The 22,729-nt window shown below is 37.9% G+C and overlaps 2 protein-coding genes across 2 annotated transcripts; one reads left to right on the plus strand and one right to left on the minus strand.

Moving 5' to 3' along the window:
• Positions 1–5,686: 5,686 nt before the first annotated feature.
• LOC128101414 (olfactory receptor 4A5-like) lies at positions 5,687–6,631 on the minus strand. Its single transcript, XM_052724501.1, has one exon. It carries the CDS (start codon positions 6,629–6,631, stop codon positions 5,687–5,689), a length of 945 nt encoding a protein of 314 aa, XP_052580461.1.
• Positions 6,632–17,701: 11,070 nt separating this feature from the next.
• LOC128100932 (ATP synthase subunit ATP5MJ, mitochondrial-like) lies at positions 17,702–17,961 on the plus strand. Its single transcript, XM_052723670.1, has one exon. The coding sequence runs from the start codon at positions 17,746–17,748 to the stop codon at positions 17,959–17,961; it is 216 nt and encodes a 71-aa protein (XP_052579630.1). The 5' UTR covers positions 17,702–17,745.
• The last annotated feature ends 4,768 nt before the right edge of the window (positions 17,962–22,729 follow it).

Below are 22,729 nucleotides of genomic sequence, written 5' to 3' on the forward strand. Positions count from 1 at the left end.
GCAACTTCCACATAGTCTTCCTCATATGGTGTTTGGTTTGGTTTGGTTGTTTCGTATAAGGTGTCTCACATACATGCAACGTCTTAAGTGAATAGGGGTTGTGATTAATGCGCAGTGTTCCACACTGAGCATCTGGCCTTTTGTTAGAAGTAATTGTGATGCATTGTCTGATATTTCATTCATATTTCCTACTTCCATCTAGGTCAGAAGATCTATAGCTGTTATTTATGAAATATTAGAGTAATAAAGACATGCTTGCTGTAGAACATAGAGAAATAAAATAACTATGTTCAATTCTGTCTCTTTTACTTTTTATTCTCCGTGTTTGAGTGCCTCTCATTATTTATCAATGTTGGGTTTCACCAGAACAAAACTTTTAAAGAGCAGCTAATTGTTTACATAATTAAGTTAAAATAGAGGGCTTAATCCATACCACACTTAAACTCATGTCAGCTATTCTATAAATTATCCAAGATTTGATGCTATAAAAAATAAAGAATAATATGACTACTTTAAGCTTATCTTAAGTTAATGCTTATCTAGAAAAAAATTAACACAATTGTTTAAAACATGTGTCTTTAAAAATATAGTCTTAAAATACAGTGTATAACAATGAACTGTTTTTCAGCCACTAAGAAGAGTGGGAGACATAGTGTTTGTAGGGAAATGGATGCAGCTGCAAAAGTCACGGTAAATTAATTAAGACGGTATCAGAAAAACAAACACCACGTGTTTCCTCTCACTTGTGGGTCCTAATTTTTATACAGACACATAAAATCACTGTGCTGTGAAAGCAGAAGCAAAGCTATGTGAGGACACAGAGGACTAGCTAGAGGAGGTAGCAGTGAGAAAGGCAGAGCGATGCAGTGGCTGCGTTCAGGACACAGCAGCAACAACAGTTCCAAACAGCCCTAGCAAATGCATTTCCACATCACCTCCCCACACCTCAGTCTGTTAGAGAAGTGCAGGTGCATCCAAGCTAACCCCTCAAATATACAAAACACTGAAATATCATGTGAAAACTTACTGTGAAGGGTGGCTGGATATTGTAAACTGCTGGGGAAACTTGCTCTTGCAGAAAATGATGTTATGGTTGAATAACTATGTAAAAAGTATCTTGTAAATATAAATTTAATGATTAATTTGCTGAAACAAGTAAAAATATCATTAAATTTAACTGTGTGTACTTTTACACATTTCAATCACTTGAAGTGAAACTATTAAAAAAGTATTGTTATTAAATTACTGTGCTGTGAAAGCAGAAGGAAAGCTATGTGAGGACACAGAGGACTAGCTAGAGGAGGTAGCAGTGAGAAAGGCTAAACAGATTGTATTTAGAAATATACATATATATATATACATATATGTGTATATAAATGTATACACACATGCGTGCACATGCGCGCAGTAACAATTTGTGAAAAAAGAGCACATTAATTTGAAGGAGATAAGGAAGAGGTAAATGGGAGGGTTTGGAGGGGAAAGGGGGAAAGGAGAAATACTGTCATTGTACTATAATCTCAAAAATAAATACCAATTTTTAAAAGAACATTGGCTTTAGAAGATTCAATAGCATTTACATGGCTCACAAATAAGCCAGGTGCCCAACAAGGCAAAGACAGCAATTTAAATTCTTTGAAATACTAAGATATATAGTAGAGTGGAAACAGAAGTCTTCAGTCTTTAAGTCATTCAAGTAGAATCCCCTGGGTGTTTTTTTTTCCTTTGTTATTAAAAACACATTCCTGCATTTGAAAGGTTCCAAGAAATCAAGGCTTCTCATAAACTTTCATAAGCAGTGATAAACACAGAAAAAAATAACAAACCTCAACAACTAAGTAAGAATCTTGCAACTTGAGCAGAGTGTGAGTTTGCAGCTATCTTGAGTCATACCACCAGGAAAACATTTCTTTCATTAATATTCACTATACAGTCTACGACATCATTCCTATTTTAGTAGATAATTTTGTTGGTATATTTGGAACAAATTCAAATGAAGTCATCTCTTTTGTACAGATTTCTCATTGCAATGGTCTCTAGAGGTAAAAACCTTGGACCTTGCCAAGAATGAATTGCTAACTGCCAAGTTCCTTTGGAAAACTCATAATGTTAAAGGAAATTTTAAAATGTGTAAGAACTAAAGGTTACCCATAATGAAATATTTAAGTAGGCAAGCAATGCTAAACACACTTGAAAGAGGAAGCAGCCTCAGCCTGGTCACCCAACCACACCCCAGCAAGACTCAGGTCATGCTGACTATGAGGGAGAATCTGCTTAAGAAATTTGAGGTGCAGGGATGGGGGGCTGAGAACCACAGGCTCTGTTGCACCTGGTGATTCTCGGGAAACCCTGACAATCATAGTTCTGTCCTTCAAGGTGTGAAAGCCTTTGATGGAGGCCTAGACCTGTGTGAGATGAAATCACAGTTACCCTCATTCTGTTCATTTATTCCATTAATCTGTATTCAATAGTCATAGGATAATAGTTTATAAAAGAAATTGTTATTTTCTAAGAAGCAGTGGCGTCAAAAGATTCCAATGCTATCATTTGCCATCAGTTCCAGTAATGTATTCTCATGTGTTTAGTTAAACATTGGCCTATGCTGTCACAAAGGTCTAGATACAAGACCGCAAGTAGGTGATAGAATCCACCAAAAGTTGTTTCTAATTAATTTAACAAATAAATTAAATCCAGCAACCTTAAATATATTATTTGTAAGATAAACAACATGGCTGATCTGTGTCTCATATAACTGTAAGTGGAAGAAGCATCCAATGTGATCAAATGTCTAAGGAATTCATCAATATAAAAATGATATAGTTAAGAATACATACATTTCATCACCAGAATAGGTCAGTTCGGGCTGTATCTCGACCATTGCCAGCAGTCTGTTGTGGGGGTATCTTTGTGGATTTCTGTGGGCCTCTCTAGCACTTTACTTCTTCCTATTCTCATGTGGTCTTCATTTACCATGGTCTCCTATTCCTTGTTCTCCCTCTCTGTTCTTGATCCAGCTGGGATCTCCCGCTCCCCCAAGCTCTCTTTCCCTCGGCCCTCGCCCTTCACTACCCCCACTCATGTCCAGGCTGTTCATGTAGATCTCATTCTATTTCTCTGTCATTGGGTGATCCCCGTGTCTTTCTTGGGGTCCTGTTTTCCAGGTAGCCTCCCTGGTGATGTGAGTAGCAGTCCAGTCATCCTTGTTCCACATCTAGTATCCTCCTATGAGTGAGTGCATACCATGTTTGTCTTTCTGAGTCTGGGTTACCTTACTCAGGATGATTGAGGTAACCCAGACTCAGAAAGACAAACATCTGGTGATGGGATGGCCAAACACCCTAATTGTCGTGCTAGAAACCCCATCCAACTACTGAGGGATCTGGATGCAGAGATCCATGGCTAGGCCCTGGGTGGATCTCTGGGAGTCCAATTAGTGAGAATGAGGAGGGTTTATATGAGCGAGAATTGTTGAGACCAAGGTTGGATAAAGCACAGGGACAAATAACCAAACGAATGGAAACACATGAACTATGAACCAATGGCTGAGGGGTCACCAATTGGATCAGGCCCTCTGAATGGGTGAGACAGTTGATTGGCTTGATCTGTTTGGGAGGCATCCAGGCAGTGGGACCGGGTCCTGTGCTCATTGCATGAGTTGACTGTTTGAAACCTGGGGCCTATGCAGGATCGCTTGGCTCGGCCTGGGAGGAGGGGACTGGACCTACCTGGACTGAGTCTACCAGGTTGATCTCAGTCCTTTGGGGAGGCTTTGCCCTGGAGGAGGTGGGAATGGGGGGTGGGTTGGAGAGAAGGTGAGGGGGATGGGAGGGGGAAGAACAAGGGAATCCGTGGCTGATATGTAGAACTGAATTGTTTTGCAAAATAAAAATAAAAGAAAAGAATACATACATTTATAGTCAAACTTTATTTTAAAATGTTTTAATTGAAAGAGAATTACATCAGTCTTTCCCCTCGCTTTCTTCCCTCCAACTCTTCTCATGCCCCACCCCCACTCTCAAGTTACTAGCTTCATTTTCTTTAGTTATTATTGTTACATATATGTGTGTATATGCGCAAATACATATTTACAACCTACTGAGTCGGCTTTTGTTGTTTGTGTGTTATGGTTTCAGGGCTGACCACTCTGCAGTGGACAACCAAACTACAATTAACAAAATTAGCACTGGGATTAAGTTTGGGGAAAGTTATCAAGAAGGCATGTAAAAATGTCATTCAATGATTTCAATAACAATCTAATAAACTAAAAATATGAATAAGCTACATGCATTAGTAGATATACACAAAATTATGATACAACATTTTAAAATAAAAGTTGCAAGATTATACCTGTACTTAGGAAAATGAACATATTTTACATTGGATCTCAATATCTATTCACCATTCATATATAAATGAGCTACTTTGTATACTCTCACTAATGAACATAATTAAAAGTAATGAAATTATACTGTTTTGTGATTCGTGTTAAGTAAGTATATTTTAGATGCTCTTTCAGCAAAGAAATATATATCTTTACATATTTATATATATGAGATAATATTTATAAATATACAAATATATAAACATGTAAATATATTATAAATATACATATAACTATGTAAAATTATGCATAATTTATTATTTTTAATTAAGTCTTTTTATTGTCTATATCCATATTATCACATTGTATGTCTTAAATGTACATATAAAGATTTATTATGAAGTAAAATTCAAAGTAAAAACAAAACTGTACAACATAGGTGAAATTTCCATATTAAAATGAGAACAATTTTATTTTCTGTTTTGTGATATTCCAACATGGATGAAGACTATGTTATATGAATCAAAACACAAAATTTGGTTTATGTGAGCCCAAATCATTTGAATTCTACAAGTGAAACGTTGAAGTTGAACACAAATGTTAGAAAAAATGGTGGTTATGTAAAATGGTGTTTTCCAATTTATTCACCATCAGAAAGACAATATAAAAATGACTATCTTTGAAAAATGGTAAAATTGAATATGTTAAATGGTAAAGAATATTAAGAATATGTTTCTAGATGGCCTTAGTGTGGTCTTTGAGAACTAAAATCTGGTTTTGTTAACTGAAAGTTATCTAACAAAATGTTCACTTCAAGTATTGCTGACTAAACACATCTGCTACCTAAAAGTCCTGAAGTGAAATGACATACACACTTAGGTACAGCATGGTGATAAGCCTAAAACAATGCTCATAATGTAGCCATATAAATATCTTTATCTACAGACAGAAAAATAACCAACTTCATCTAAAAATCTCATTGGTCCCAGAAATTTGCATATTAGAAAGAAATCACATTTCTTTCTAACGAATTATGTGATTAAACATTTCCAAAATTATCACTGTTTCTTCATTTAAAAAATATTTTCATCTCCGTCCCACTTCAGTCTTAACTGAAAAGAAAAATGTTCAAGATCAGTTTTCTCTCTTTCATCATAGTAGTAACTAAACTCTACTGTAGTAGAAACTAAACTCCATGCCTTTTATTTCTCTTGCAGAAATTCTCCATTGAACTGACCCTAAACATAAACAAAAACTTACTCTGCATTTATGATTTGTATATAAAAATATCCCTAGTGAATTCACTGAGCAAGCACAATCATTTGTGATCACTTGCTGTCTATCTCTTTAGAATTACTATCCTGTTTAACAATGAGACTTCCTTACTCTATCGCTATGCAACATTTTAGACCAGAGTTTTAGCATAGAACATTTTATCTCTGAATTCCTCAAGGTGTATATTAAGGGATTCAACATGGGAGTGACAACTGTATAAAAAATAGTAACAGATTTATCAATAGAAAAATTGCAAACAGGTCGAACATACATAAAAATACAAGGGACAAAAAATAGGATAACCACCATGATGTGAGAGCTGCAGGTAGACAGGGCTTTGCGCCTCCCTTCCTGGCTGTGAGTCTTAAGAGAGTTTAGAATGATTCCATAGGAAGCTAAGAGAATAATAAAGACCCCCATACAGATTGCTCCATCATTGGCAATGACAGTAAGACCAAGGAAGTAGGTGTCAGTGCACACAAGTCCCAATAATGGATACATGTCACAGGCAAAGTGGTCAATGACATTGGGACCACAGAAAGGAAGGTCATAAACAAAGAGAACTTGAGCCACAGAGTGTGCAAAGCCTCCAGCCCAGGTTGCCACCAACAAGAGGATACAAACCCGTTGATTCATGATGGTCAAATAGTGCAGTGGCTTACAAATGGCAACATAGCGATCATAGGCCATTGCCACCAAAAGGAAGATCTCAGTTCCACCAAAGAAGTGTTCTATGAAGAGCTGGCCCATGCAAGCATTGAAGGAGATGATCTTTCTATTACAGAGTAAGTCTATAATCAACTTGGGTGAGATGGCAGTGGAATAAATAACATCCATGAGTGACAGATAGGCAAGGAAAAAGTACATTGGGGAGCCCAAGGAGGGGCTGGCAATGACTGTCACTATAATGAGCAAGTTGCCTGCCATGGTCACAATGTATGTGAGTAAAAACATGACAAATAATGCTTTTTGCACAGCAGGATCCTGAGTGAGACCCAGCAGGATAAATTCTGTAACATTGCTATTCTTTCCCATTTACTCTTATAGCAGGTAGGCCTCAGAGACAGGAGATCAGGAAAACAGTATCTGCCATTAATAGTGAACAAGACCATGAATCTGTTTTGTCATAAAACACATCTTCATTACTACCTTCTGTGCTGTGAGTTGGAGTTAGATGGTTGGCAAATGTGTATTGAGTTCCTCTTGCAAATATCACCACAGAACTTAATAATGTCATCAGTACCAACTTCTACTGAAGACCTCAGTGGATTAGCACATAGACAAGTAAACAAAGGCATTTCTGTCATTCATATATTTAAAACTACCAAAACACATTTCATTCCGGTTTCATCATCAATCAAAAGCTGCCTAAAAAATGTTCACTGCTGGTATTCTTAGCGAAACACATGTACAACCCGAATACCCTGAAATGAAAGGTCATAGACACTGAGGTGAGGAATGGTGGGAAAACGACAATAATGTGAATAACATAGCTACATAATTCTATTCACGTACAGAGAGAAAAACATTCAGGGCAAGAGTCCTTCTTTTAAGAGTCCTACAGACAGTGGTGGCAATAAATGCTAAATATGTTGACTAAGAGATAGCCTGTCTTTCTAGTTGGTAATCTTTGTGAAGGATCCTTTGATATAATTTATGCTGCATCCAAAATAGCATGTATCCTGGAACAACCAGATAAATGCAATGATATTGCACTTCTAGACACATATCCTCTACATCTTAAAAGGCTTTTATTATTTATATATCTCTCATTTGATCATGAAAATCTGAATTTGAACTGTATCAAATAACCCCAACATTAATTAGCACATTACTGCCTATGACAGTTATTTCTTCTGAACTTGACTGTCAGGTGTTTAAGGAGCTATAAATATATTCATATATGCATATATCAATTCTTATCACAATAATATACTATCAGGATTTTTTGCAAACATTTTTATCTGACTGTAACTCATTTATGACTGTTACTAAATAAAATGTCACCAGATAGTGTATTTGTTTTATAATTCTTAGGCTTAGCTGGGAAGCAAAAGAAGAGAAAATAGAAACTATAAAGGAAGTATGTGGTAGATTTAGCCTTTACTAATACAAATTTAAAAAAAAAAGATTTCTGGGCTACATGCTACTTTGATAAAGCATAGAACCACTGTTTCTAAGAGTTGATGGCTCCCAGAGCTGGTGGGGGCCCAGAGCTGGTGGTAAACATACCACCACCATGTTGGGAAGCTAAAGTGGGCAGAGCCACCAGCCAAAGCTGCTATTTTAGCCCTAGTAATGCTACAGTTTAAAACAATAGATTCACAATAAGACAGATTCAGATAAAACAAGACTTTAAATTGTTTACAATGTATGTAAAAATGTACGTAGGCTTAAATATATATATATATATATATATATATATATATATATATATATACAGTTATACAAACAAATAGATAGCTTTTAAAAATAAAGTCTTTAAAGAGACAATAAAGGTAGTAATAAGAATTGGTCATGTTACTAAATAAACTGATGCTTCTAGTGCTAGTTCATTTTTAAACAGTAACAAACTAAAAAAGACTACAAAAACCTCCAGCTACAACTAAAGAGTGGGGTGTGGTTTTAAGTATAATTTTTCCTAAGTATTGAGAGTGTTCAAATATAAATTCAGCATCTGAATGACCAAACACAACACACTCAAGAGAAAATGGATAATTGGTGTGGTAAGACCTTTGTTTAGATCGTTTTTAAATGTAATTATAAATATGTCTCAGTTTGCACTTTGAAAAATAAAAGGATTAAATAAGTTAATTTAAATTCCTTTATAGTTAAAATATGCAGCAACAATTACATATCTCATGTCTAGGGACCTTGGCCATCAGCCCCCAGAATTCTCACTGCTAACTTGCTCCATGTGTGGTTTGAGGTAAAAGCTCAAAATGAGAAAGTGGGTCCTTTCAGATAGAGATCAAGGCCTCCACATATTCAGTGTCCTTTTATGTTTTCAGTCTGGCTGATTGAGGGATTTTGCTACTAGGGAATATTAAGCATTAGGACCAGAAATTTATTTTACTTAGAATTTTATCATGAGTCTCATTATGACCACCATCACTCTAAGAAAGATTCTATTTTTTTTTTTTTTTTTTTTGGTTTTTCGAGACAGGGTTTCTCTGTGTAGCTTTGCGCCTTTTCCTGGAACTCACAGAGATCCTCCTGGCTCTGCCTCCCGAGTGCTGGGATTAAAGGCGTGTACCACCACCACCCGGCGGAAGATTCTATTTTTATGTTAGAAGAAGCTTGTACTATAAATATTCACATACCTTTATCATTTCATATACATTTCAGTAAGTCAGAGATGTGTGGGAGTCACAAAGAATCCTATGATTTAAAGGTGGGGGGCATTTTCAAGTGCCTGATTTGATTAATCTTGCTAACTGACATCCTGCAGTCGGAAATTCAGTTGTAGATCTGGAGGAGGCATCCTTATGCATTCCAGTCCCTCCATGCAACGGTGGGCAAATCTTTAACCTCAGTTTAATTAAGAATAGAAATACATCAATTATAGTCTGTCTCAAAGGAACATAGGGGGCCAAAAGAAGCCAGAGGACAGTTCCATTGCCTGCCTCTTCTCATTTGGTTTGCTTTATTGCTCACAGAATGTCATGCAGAATTATCTGGACATTACTCTAGTCAGCAAGTGGAGAAAACAGAAATATGATTGTTACACTTCTTTACTTTAATATATTCAAAGACTTTTTACTACCAATAAATAAACTACACTTTCTAGGGGATGGAACATAGGATCTGCCCTGAAGCCACACTCTGGCTTTATTGACTCTTCTGCCCTTTACCCTTTGACCTCAATCCCTTTGATCTGCTTTCCAGTTCATAAGGTCTTGGCTCTAGCACTGCTTAGGTTTAACCATGGTCGAGTTCAGACCTATTTTTGTGTATTCTTCTGGAAATTTTTATTCTTTTTTCATATTTGCATAATCAAATAAGATTCCAAAGCTTATTTGCTGTTTTCTGAATAATGTTAATAAAGAAAAATGGGATGTACTACTGTGACCAAATAATGACTTTAAATTTCTTGTTCATGTGAACTAAGAACCAAGGCACACTTGCAGAGAGGGAATGAATCATAATAGACAGCACTCTGGACTCTAGAGCCATACATGTGTGTGGAAGTGTCAGATTCATTCACTTACTATGTGACACAGTGCAACCTCCATTGTTCTTTTTCATTGTTCATTTTACCATAGAAACATCAATATCCACATCAGAGGGTATTTTATCTGATTTTCATGTAAAATGACTAAAGCGCTAGAAAAATGTAAATGGTTGATAATGCTTGATGATATTCTTGAGTGGTTCACTGGAAGTATCAGCTCATAACTAATCATAACATTCTCAGTCAAAAGGGAGTATAGACATAGCCCAAGATACTATAATAGTATAATATAACTCAGGAACCACTTCAGGACATAGATTTAATGTATCTTAGAAATCATCTATGTAAGTATACAAAGGTACTACAAGTATACACAGGTACCAACAGTATTTACCTGGAAGGAAATTATGTTGACTTAAAGAAACTAAGTAAGTTCCATTCGTATACATATGGTGGTGAAGGGCTTGTGCAGAGTCAGAGCTTTCTTGAGAATCCATTTGTATATGCATCTTCTACATGTCTTGTCCACATTGCTGCTTCCATCTGACTCAGGAGGTGTTATTGTCCTTCTTTAAGACACGAATCTAAAATAGGCACACCTCTTGTGACACACAAACATATGCCCAACAATAGCTCTTCAATATCTTGTTTTCTACATTGTTTACATTAACAGTACTGGATTATGAGGTTCATTTTCCATCTTAGTGACTAGTGTAATTATTTACATAATAGAATAAAAAGGGGTCCTTAAACTGTATCATATTAAATACATGTAAACTATACTGGAAATTATCAAAGATTTTGTTCTATTAAAAATTTAAATAATATGAATGGCTTCAATTTAAACTACTATTAGCAGTTTCAAAACAAAAATAATTTAATACTGTTGTTAACATTTTAAAAACAGATATCAATAACAAAGAAAAAGAACTGTTCAGTGTGAGAGACAGTGAGATAGACACAGTAAGGATTGGAGAGAGAAAAGGGAAGGGGGCTGTTATGCAATTATATTCTAATTTTTAAAACTATTTTAAAGAATAGCAAATAAGCATGTGTTAAAATGATGGGATTTTTTCCAGCCATTAAAAAAGAGTGAAGTTATGCCATTTGAAAGAAACTGTATGGATTGGAGATAATTGTGTTAAGCTTATTAAGTCAGTCTCAAAAATGATAACGGCATGTTTTCCTTCATTTATATGTCCCATTATGGAGTAAATGTAAAAGCAAAGCTGTGTGTGGGCATCAATAGGACCAGTGGGAAGAAAGCTGAGTGAGGAAATGGAGGAAGGATCGGCTCAAATTACCTGATGCACCACATGAAAACGGCCTTATGTAATCTGGCATAATAAAATACTTTAACTGCCTTGTGTAATAGCTCTAGGTGACAGTACACAAAGCACTGCTCTAATTCAAGGAATTATTTTAAGATATATATAATATATATATATAAAAGCCCACATGAAGCTATCAGAACATAATAAACATCTGTTCTGCTACACTGTAAACAATAAAGAGGAGCTGTAATTTAGAATTTCCTGTGTGTGTGTGTGTGTGTGTGTGTGTGTGTGTGTGTGTGTATAAATATGTAAAATCATGCTGCTTTGTTACTATATCACATAAAATATATTAGTCCATAAAATATAGTAAGAGATAGTAGGTTTTGATTTATGGAACATGTTCCACTTCTGTTTTAGCAAGATGGAAAATGAGCCAAATCAGTCTGCAACAAAGACTAAATGTAAGATTATATTCTGATTAATCTCTAAGTGTTTCTCCCTTAATTCTCTCAGTTTAGAAATTTTAGAATATATATTAAAATTCCCTCTATATTTCAGTACACCCCAGGGCCAGGGATATTTAGCTAATGTCTCTTGGTGGCGGACTCAAAAATTTGCATCTTGAATCTTATTCTTCTTCAAGGAAAAAAAGAAGTTTTGTTTGTTAGTTTTTACTGTTTTGATGACAATATTTCACTTACCTGAGTGTTTTTGTAGAATGCCTAATAATGTATGGTTGTTTAGCAAACACAGATAAATTAGCAAACTTACCATGTTTGTAGCAAACATTTTTAACAAGAATTCCCATTTTCTCAGTCTTTCAGGAAAATGTAAGAGCATCCAAATGAATGCCTAGAATATAAAAAGCACTTTTAAATGATTTTAAATTTTAATATAAAAAGTAGTTGAAAATTCTTGCATTCAAGGAAAATGTCTTCATATAAAAACATTGCATTTGCATGCATATTAAGAAGTAATTAACTTAATTAAAGTGGAAATTAAAATTTCATGCCTCATTATTAATACTGGCACATATTAATAAAATTTTATCAACCCTTTTCTCTTTCAATCAGTAAAGCTTTCCAAAGGGAAGGTATGAGAGCATCAATGTGCCTCATGAATAAGTCAGGTAAACAAGAAGCAAAGGCTGTGATCTCAGTTCTTAGAAACTGATAATGAAGGTTCCTCATGAGGAAAAGATGTCTTTAGCCTTTAAAGAATTTGAGTAGAATCTTTCTAAGGCCCTCTTCTTCCTAGCAAAACAGATACCTATATATAGAAGTTTCCAGAAACTGAGACCTTCTATGAACTCTGATAAGCAAAGATGAATGCAACAAAAATTTGTACCTCAAGAACTTAATACCAACTGATGGTGTACCCTAGACTGAGTAGAATTCAGTTTTCAGAGAACTTCTGGGTCTAACACTTCCATTTATATTTATGACATAGTAGATGATTTGTTTGCAACATTGCTATTTTAATAACTAAGCTTATTATAATATTTGGAACAAATTCAAATGAAGTAATCTCTCTTGAACAGATTTCTTCCCTTTGCTAATCTCTAGAGGTAATAGATTTGGATCTTGCCAAGAATGAGTAACTAACTACAAGTTGAATTTAAAAACCTATAATTGGAAAAGAAAATTTCTAAAGTGTGAAGTCTGGGAAACTATTAGTTGTACCTCATAAAATATTAAGTAAAGGAAGTAATATTTAGACAAGCCAGAACAGGAAGCAGTCTTGGTTCATGTACCCAACCATATCCCAGAAAAACATAGTCTTCCAATGAGTATGATGGACAGTTTACCCAAGAAACTCAAGGTGCAGTGGTGCAAAGTTGGGAAGTAAAGAGTCTCTTAGAGTTTCTCTTAGAGTTGGCATTTGAGGTTCTAATTCTTGGAGAGATAAGCAATCATAATTACTCCTAAATATGTACGGAACCATTTGCTAGTATCCTGGATCAGTGTTAGTTAATGATGACATATTAATAAAATATTAAAACAATGATGTTAATTCTCTTAATTTAATTCTTTAATTTCTATATAATATTAATTTAATGACTTTCTGCTGAAAAGAAATTATATTTAGAAGGACTATAAGGTTTCCAGTGTCATTCCTTATCTCAATATGTTATCTGTTCCAATGAGCATGTCATCATATGTTTACTTACACATTGGATCTTCTGTTTCACAAAGCCTTGATGCAGGATCTCAGCCATCAAATGGTGGACTCCCCTAAATTTTGACAGATTAAAACCTGTATAACATAGAGCCAGAGAGAAGGCTCAGTAATTAAGAGCACTTGCTGTTATTGCAAATCTGAGTTCAGTTTGAACACACACATGGCAGCTCACCATCTGTAACTGTGGTTCCAGGGAATCCAATGCCCACTTCTAGACTCTGTGGACACCAGGCATGCACATGATGAACATATATACATGCAGGTAAACATACATACATAGAATAAAACAGTAAATCTTTAATGTCTATATAATAAATGAGAGTTGTCAAAGTCATAGCCAAAGTATTGGTATTATAAGGAATGAAAAAGTACTTCTTAAGGTAGACATGAACTATATCACATGTAAATTTATATTAACAGAAAAAAAAGAAAACAGGAAGGGAAATTATGTCTCTGACTTAAATAAATTATTTTTCTTTCTCTAAGCATTTTTAAATGTTTATGGCAAAATTAAGAGTATTATGCTAAGTATTTAAAACTAATGTAGCAATAAAATGTAAAATAATTTTAAAGTTATATGGGATGAATAATTCTACATTTTCAAGATATTTTAATGTATACCAATAAGCTGAAACCCGGTAAAAAGATAATTGGGAAATGTGCTTTATGATAAGAATACAGATCCAAGCTGTACTTTCATTATAGTTTTGTGGCAACTCAGAAACAGAGGCACAGTTCCCTGACCTACAGAAACTGTGAGATAGTTTTGTGTCACAAGGTAGATACCTTTTCATACCATTAAGTATTGGAACGTTTTCTAAGGTAGTTATAAGAAGGCTATATAACTGACAACCTCTTCATCTCTGGACATAGCCCTTCAGTAAACTGACCACTGATTTCTACTACAGTTACTCCACTTACTTACTGGACATAGTATAAGAGCAATCCCTAATGACTTGTTATATCTGCAAACTAATGCCATCTCTCAGCCCTTATCAGAGACACTTTTATTTATGATAGTAATTAACATAGAAACCCATAGTTGGTCAAAGTGCAGAAAATAAGAGACTATAGGATAGTCAGTCCTGAACAGGACATCTGTATCACATCCATTCCTCAAAGGCCCAGGTATAATTGCAGAAAAGAGAGTGGAAAGAGCCTAAGACCCATAGGTGGTGGATGACTACAGGGAATAGTATCTTTGGGACACAGCAGGGCAGCTGCACTTATGAACTCAGTTGTTATAACACAATAAGACCTGAACAAATACAAGCAAGACCAAATTCCTACATGGAGAGAAGAGATGGGCACAATTCCCACCCCTACCATAGGACCTAGTTGCATTTCATAGCTTCTGGGGGAGAGAAAGTCAATTTTCTTTAAGAATGTATGCCCTGTTAAGTTGATTTATTAGCCAGAGGTCTCTAAAGAAACAGAATAGACTGAGAGAGAAAGAGAGAGAGACAGAGACAGAGAGACAGAAAGACAGAGACAGAGAGACAGAGAGGGAGAGACAGAGAAAGAGACAGAGACAGAGAGAGAATGTGTGTGTGTGTGTGTGTGTGTGTGTGTGTGTGTGTGAAGGGATTTATCACAGTGTCTTAAAGACTGGGGTACAGCTAGGTACTGGGGTACTGTCTACGAATGGAAAGTCAAAAAATCCGGTAGCTGTTCAATCTGTGAGGCTGGGTATCTCAGCTGGTCTTCAGTGTGCAACAGAATCCCAAAAAATGTAGACTCTAAAGCCAGTGAAGCAATGGAATTGCTAGCAAGATTGAGGGCAAACAGGCAAAGAGCAAAAGCTTTCTTCTTCCATTTCATCTATATAGGTTGCAGCCAGAAGATGTGGCCCATATTAAAGGTGGATATTTCTACCTCAAAAGATCCATATTAGTGGTGAGTCTTCTTACTTCAAATAATTTAAGAAAATCCCTCACCTGTATATCCAGTTGCTTGGATTTTAGTTAATTCTGGAGTTACTCAAGTTGACAACCAAGAAATCAAAATCAACCACATTCTAGTGAAAAGTCACACATTAAAGAATATATGATGGGATGGTTTGAATGAGAATGGCCCCCCATAGATCCACATAATTGAATACGTGATCCCAGTTCTAGAACTATTTGGGAAGGATTCAGAGGAGGTGTATCACTGGAGACAGGCTTTGAGGTTTCAAAAAGCTGGTGCCATTCTCAGTGTGCCATCCCTCTGCCTCCTGCTTTCAGATCAATATGTGAGCTCTCAGCTGTTCCTGCCACCATGCCTTTGCTCTACCTTTGTAGACTCTAAACTTCTGAAACTGTAAGCCCAATTAAATGCTTTTTTTATAAGTTGCCTTGATCATGGTGTTTTATCATAGCAATTGAAATGTTACTAAGACATATGAGTAGTACAAGTTGGTCTCAATGAGTGTAAAACAGAATAAATGTATATATAAAAATATAATGCAGATGTCTGGAGAAAGTATCGGTATCAACAATGTTTCAAGAAGCCATAAATGAGAGAAGCAATTGTAACCGAAATGTGCAAATTTTAGACAAAGTAGCAAAGAATATTAAAAACGTACAAATACAACTAAACCAATCCTATGAGGAAAATGTATAGCCATGAGACTGCCTTGTCCTAAAGAAGATTGTGGAAATGACATTGTCTCAGCTCTGGACAAACCCTTTACTGATTGACAACTGATTTCTACCCTTAGCATCCTTAAGCATCCTGCATAGTTTGACTGCCCTAAGAATGAAGTTGTCCTTGTTTCTAAGTGGACAACATATGGTGGACTCAGTGGCTCCCTTAGTCACTTCCAACATACCATGAACGAGATGTGATAAGGAATATTTGAGCCCCTACAGACTAAAGATCTTAGCTACAAGTAATAAATTGCAAATCTGTTCTTAGTTACTATTTAGTTTGTACCTAAACTAAAAATGTGTACAGTTCAGGTACAAACTAAATAGTACAGAACATATTCAGCCCATGCCACATACCACAGGAAAAGTACACAGTCAAAGCCTCACTGAATCCTAAACTAATAATTTTTAAAATAACAAAATGAAGGGGTTTTTTAAGGCAGGAAAGGAAATGTAGAATCTTAGGCCACATAGCAAGAGATAATAATTAGAATAAAGGTGGCATCTCAAAGTATAATGTCCAATAACAAATATTTATAATATATGGCAATGGTTTTAGCAACAGAATAAAAATGACCACTGGAAGGCACTCTAGGACAAGTAATTGTTAAATGGGACAAAATGATCTTAGATATGGAAAAATAATTTCTTAATGTTTACTGAAAAAGCATGGCATTGCTGCCACCTGCTGTAATATAGAAAATAGAAAATGTACATAACTTTTTCTGCTATGATTTCCAGGTAGAATAATGAGTGCTCCAGTACATAGCATCATAGGACATTGATGAAAAATGATTGAAATGATGTACTGTCAAGTTCTAAAGAAGACTGTAGAAAACAAAAGGAGATAGTATTTGCAAGTTTCAAAACTAAACCCAGCTCTGCTTCCTACCATCTCCAGCAAGACCTTGAAAGTAAGAAAGGTCCTCTGAATAATTATCTCAAGTTTTGAATGTATGACAATGTCAAGATTTTAGAAAGATAAAAATGTGTGTCTCACAAATCCATAAAGCCAGGCAAAAATGTTTCCAACAATCTGAGGTTCTATGCCACTACACATGGATTTTGCCCCTAAACCTGAGTAAGGGCCAGATTTAAAATAATGTGGCTTTTATAGAATGCCAGAAACAAACATGACATTTCTTGTCATTTAAGTGACACATAACTGTATGTTTTCATAGAGTATAATTAACATCTCAATACATATATAAAGGCCATGTCATTGTCACTTGTGTTCCATTGTCTCAAACACTCATCATTTCCTTGTCTTGAACATTAAAATTCCATGTTGCTTCCTCTTTGGAAATTTTAACTGTTTATTGTCAGGTATAGTTAGATTAGTGTACTTTATAGCAGAAGCTGTTCTTGTGTAACTGCAATGCTGTACCCATGAACTGTGCCCTCTCCATCCTCCTCTGCTCTATATTCTTTCCAGATTAGATAACAATCACTTTATTGCCTACCTTTCTGAGAACAAAATTGTAGCATTCACATATGCGACAGAACAGGCTATTGCTGTGGGATAATCCTCTTGTACACTGTAAAGATTTGTCACTCGAATTGGCTTAATAAAATACGGATTGGTCAGTAGCCAGGCAGGAAGTATATGTGGGGTGACCAAATATAAGAACGATGGGAAGAGGAAGGGCAGAGTCAGAAGTAGCCAGCCAGACACAGAGGAAGCAAAATGAGAATGCCATACTGAAAAAAAGGGACCAAGCCACATGGCTAAACATAAATAAGAATTATGGGTTAATTTAAGTGTAAGAGCTAGTTAGTAATAACCCTGAGCATTTATGATTAATGCCCTGCATGGCGCCTGTGTGCTCAGTGACCTTTCCCCTTCTAGTGGATTCTGTTGTGGCCTGTGGCCTTTGTCTTGCTGAGATGCTTCAAAGCCTTACTAAGAATGTCTGGGTCGCCATGAAACCCTACTATACCCAGGTTTACCAGGAAATTTGGATGGGAATGGGGTTAATGACCTTCATCATTTATAAAATCAGGAGTGCTGATAAAAGAAGTAAAGCTTTGAAAGGCTCCAGTCCTGCACCTGCCCATGGCCATCATTCCCTGAGTCCACTCATGATGAATCCTGTTGGCTAAACTTAAACAAGCTGTGTTAGGTGGGAACATGGAACATCACTGTACACTTACCTAAGTACCATTTACAATGTGACATTAATAAATGTATGTAAGCAGCAAAAAATAATAAAAATAATAATTAATATAAGCCTCTGTGTGGTAATTTTGGAAGTGGCTGCTGGGTATTTGGGAGTTGCTGGTGGGACAGAAACTTCCATTTGTGGGCTATTTTTGAGTGTGTTATTTAATTTAATATAATATGCACTGATTCCATTAATGCTGCTGCAAATTACATTCTTTTTTTGTATTAATGGTGGACTGTTGTCTGTATGTACCACGTGGTTTCCCACCAATAACTGTTGATGGATGCCTAGCTTATTTCTATGCTTGGCTATTGTAAACAGTGTTGCATTAAACATTTAAATAATGTCTCTTTGAAATACAGACTATATAGGTATTCAATACATATATATATGCTATATAGCACTAGTAGGATTATATATGATATATATATGAAGAAATACATAGATATCATAGAAGTATATGTGTGTAGATGTATATCACTTAAATGAAGTTGGAGTGATAATGCCCCTTCTAACAAAAACTCCTCTTCCAGGCATAAGAAACCTCCTTTAGAGTTGTTGATCAGGGGAATCCAATAGACTTCTAAAACAATGTAGATTATTGCTGTTACCCTTTATTGCCTCCAATAAGTTGAGGATGAATCTGTACTGCTAAAGACACTGCATTCTCAGAAATACAGGACTTGGGGGAATTCAGCTGGATCTGACTCCCCTCCAAAAAAAAAAACTCGTTCTTGAGAACTAGCTTTCATAACACTGGAAGGTGCTATGCTAGCTACCAAGGGAGGAAAGCATTCAATAGTCCTACCCAGCTGTGAACCACAACAATGGCCAACATTGCAAGATATCACTAAAGGTGCAAGAGTAGCACTCATATCCTGGTGGTTGGTGGCCAACAGCTGTCTAACTGGACTTAAGCATGCCTTCTGAGCAGGAGGAAAGTCATATCTGGTACATAAAACCCAAGCAGGTGTAGAATCGCTAGGTTCCAATGTTGTCATGTAGGTCTTTATGTTGTTGCCTGTATTTTTGCACTGGCGTCTACTAATCTCTTGCTCTGCTCGGTGCAGGCAGTGTCTGTGTCTGAAGGTACCTTTCTTGACCTAATTGTCAGTCTTGGTCCACTAGGAGTTCTTAGTTAAATCGGTGCTGTTGGGCTCTGTTTCTTTGGGAGCAGCTTAGTCCAATCAGTGTTAGCGGGTTCTGTCTCAGGGAGCAGTTGTTCCCAGTTGGTGCAGGGTGTGCTTATGGTTTCAGTGTTTGTTAGGTTCATAGGAGTTGGGGGTTTTGTTTATTTGTTTGTTTGTTTTTGTTTCTTTTTTTTGTTGTTGTTGTGTTTTTTTGTTTTTTGGGGTTTTTTTTTGGTGAGGGAGCAGGGAAAGGTAGCTGTCTGGTCCCTGGGACTCCGATGGATAGGGCCTAGGTGCTAGAGACCTAATCTGCTGGTCTGGAGATGAGGGCTTACCTGTTCCCAGTCAGTGTAGTACAGGCTTATGATTCTGGTGATCTGGTTCAGTGGTTGGGCGGTGCCTTCTTTTGTGTTCTCAGGTCATGTTTTGCTCATTCATCAACTCCTCAGCTAATCTTATTTCCTCAGACCGCAGACTGTAGGATTCTGAATCCTCTCCCGAATGGATCTCAGCTGAGCAGGTTGTTTAGTAGGGTAATCAATCTCACCATCACCTCCAAGTTGTTGAGTTTCGCAGGATCGGAGGCTGGGCTCTGGATTGGCCTCAGACAGAGTGTTCATTCAGATCCATTCTGGTTGCATCCCATGGAGATGGCTCCTTCCCCGGGTGCTGGGATTAAAGACGTCCCTGTTCCAAGCTTTTTTTTTTTTTTTTGTGGACCAGGAACTAGAAACTTTTTAATCTTTTTTTTTTGCCATTTTTTCTTTATTAAGAAATTTTCTACTCACTCCACATGCTATCCATAGAACCTCCCCTCCTACTCTCCTCCCACCCCCAGCCCTCTTTCCCAAGGCACCCCACATCCCCCAAATCGAGGTCTCCCATGGGGAGTCAGCAAAGCCCAGCACACTGAGCCTAGGCAGGTCCAAGTCCCTTCCCACCGCACCAATGCTGTGCAAGGTGTCACACCACAGGCACCAGATTCCAGAAGCCTACCCATAGATCAGGGACAGATCCCGATCCCCCTGCCTGGGTGCCCCCCAAACAGTTTGAGCTAAAGAACCATGTTCCATATCCAGAGGGCCTAGTCCAGTCCCATGGGGGATCCACAGCCACCAGTCCACAGTTCATGGGCTTCCACTAGTGTGGTCTGTCATCTCTGCACTTCCTCCCATCATGATCTCAACGTCCCTCACCTGCAGTATCTCTCCTCTGTCTCATCAATTGGATTCCCGGAGCTCAGTTTGGTGCCTGGCCATGGATCTCTGTATCTGCCTGTGAAGGAGAAGTGGATGAGATCTACATGAGTGGACTGGTGGGCGGGGGATGGCAGAGGGCAAAGAGTGGGGGATGAGAACATAGGGAAATGGGAGGGTCAAGCTGGAACAGGGACAGAGTGGAAGGGCAGGGAGGAAGATACATGATAGATGAGGATATTATGGGAATCGGAAGAGGCAGGGTGCTGGGGAGACTCTCAGGAATTCACAAGGTTTACCCCACCTTGGTCTGCTGGCAGTGGTCCAGAGGGGGCCTGGACCAGTCTACTCTGGTGGCCAGCCTAGCAAATAACCTAGCTGTTATCATAGAACCTTTGTCCAGTGGCTGATGGAGGCTGCTCCAAGCTCTTAATTAATCTCCTTGTTTTCACTGGCTCCTCAGCGGGTAATAGCTCAGTTTCTGGTCTTTATTACGACCACGTCTCTGCTGCCGCTCTGCCTGCCTCTGCCTCTGCTCTCTGACAGAGGACTGATCTCCAAAGTATATAAAGAACTCAAGAAACTAGACATCAAAATACTGAACAATCCAATTAAAAAATGGGCTAACGAGTTAAACAGAGAATTCTCAAAAGAAGAATCACAAATGGCTGAAAGACATTTAAAGAAATGCTCAACATCCTTAATCATCAGAGAAATGCAAATCAAAACGACTCTGAGATACCACCTAACACCTGTCAAAATGGCTATGATCAAAAACACTGAAGACAGCTTATGTTGGAGAGGATGTGGAGCAAGAGGAACACTCCTCCATTGTTGGTGGTAGTGCAAACTTGTACAAGAACTGTGAAAATCAGTATGGTGGTTTCTCAGAAAATTGGGAATCGATCTACCTCAAGACCCAGCCATACCACTCTTGGGCATATACCCAAGGAATGCTCAATCATACCACAAAGATACATACTCAACTATGTTCATAGCAGCACTATTTGTAATAGCCAGAACCTGGATGCCCGTCAACTGAAGAATAGATTAAGAAAATGTGGTACATATACACAATGGAGTACTACTCAGCAGAGAAAAACAATGACAGCATGAAATTTGCAGGCAAATGAATGGAACTAGAAAATATCATCCTGAGTGAGGTAACCCAAACCCAGAAGGACAAACATGGTATGTACTCACTCATAAGTGGATTCTAGACATAAAGCAAAGAGCAATCAGACTGTAACCCACAGAACCAGGGAGGCTATATTGCAGGGGGGGACCCTAGGATGACTGTGGCTTATAATAAGTTTTGGTTTTATTCAATCACTGGGCAAGCCTCAATGAAACAATTCACTATTAAGATAAGAATTTATACTGTGCTCTTCCTGAGACTTAGAGGCCGGCCCCCAGCTCCCATCTTGCTCCGGACTTCCCTTTTGGAACACTCGTGAGTACCCTTCCTTGCCCCAGACCCCATCCCTGGGCACCAGCCACTCCAGGGAAGACCTGCCCAACTCGGCCCCAGGTTCTGGCCACCGGGCAGGTTCCCTGCTAGCCCCACCGGGAAGGATCCCCTTCTCCAAGACCCCTGGCAGACCCTGCAGTTTCCACGCCCTGCCCCCACGCCCATCCGCCTGAGCCCCAAGCCTCTTCCTGAGACTCAGAGGCCGGCCCCCAGCTCCCATCTTGCTCCAGACGTCCCTTTTGGAACACTCGTGAGTACCCTTCCTTGCCCCAGACCCCATCCCTGGGCACCAGCCACTCCAGGGAAGACCTGCCCAACTCGGCCCCAGGTTCTGGCCACCGGGCAGGTTCCCTGCTAGCCCCACCAGGAAGGATCCCCTTCTCCAAGACCCCTGGCAGACCCTGCAGTCTCCACGCCCTGCCCCCACGCCCATCCGCCTGAGCCCCAAGCCTCTTCCTGAGACTTAGAGGCCGGCCCCCAGCTCCCATCTTGCTCCGGACTTCCCTTTTGGAACACTGACTTCCCTTTTGGAACACTGGTCTGTCTGAACCAAGTGTGCGGATAAGGCCAAGAACGAACCACAAGGAGATGGGCAGACGTCAAGGCAGAAACATATACAACAAAATGAATAGCAATACAGCATCACCAGGCCCTAGCCCTCCTCCAACACCTAGACCTGAACATCAGAAATTAGAAGAAGCAGAAGAAAACAGCCTTATGAATGACATCATGAAGAAGCTAGAGGCTTGCGTAGAGGAAAAGACAAAAAAATGTGAAGAACGCTGTAAACAACTAGAGGAAAGGGCAAACAAATTAGAAGAAATCAATAAAGTCCTGGAAGAAAACAATAAAATACTGAGAGAAAATCAAGAAAAATCAATGAAACAAATGAAGGAAACAGTCCAAGAC

This window comes from Peromyscus californicus, unplaced genomic scaffold (genome assembly GCF_007827085.1).
Source record: "Peromyscus californicus insignis strain IS unplaced genomic scaffold, ASM782708v3 Scaffold_7__1_contigs__length_154581171, whole genome shotgun sequence".
Classification (NCBI taxonomy): Eukaryota; Metazoa; Chordata; class Mammalia; order Rodentia; family Cricetidae; genus Peromyscus; species Peromyscus californicus.

What these genes read in the sequence shown, in the direction of transcription:
- LOC128100932 (XM_052723670.1), top strand. Translation starts at nt 17,746, where the DNA reads ATGCTTCAAAGCCTTACTAAGAATGTCTGGGTCGCCATGAAACCCTAC.
- LOC128101414 (XM_052724501.1), bottom strand. Translation starts at nt 6,631, where the DNA reads ATGGGAAAGAATAGCAATGTTACAGAATTTATCCTGCTGGGTCTCACT.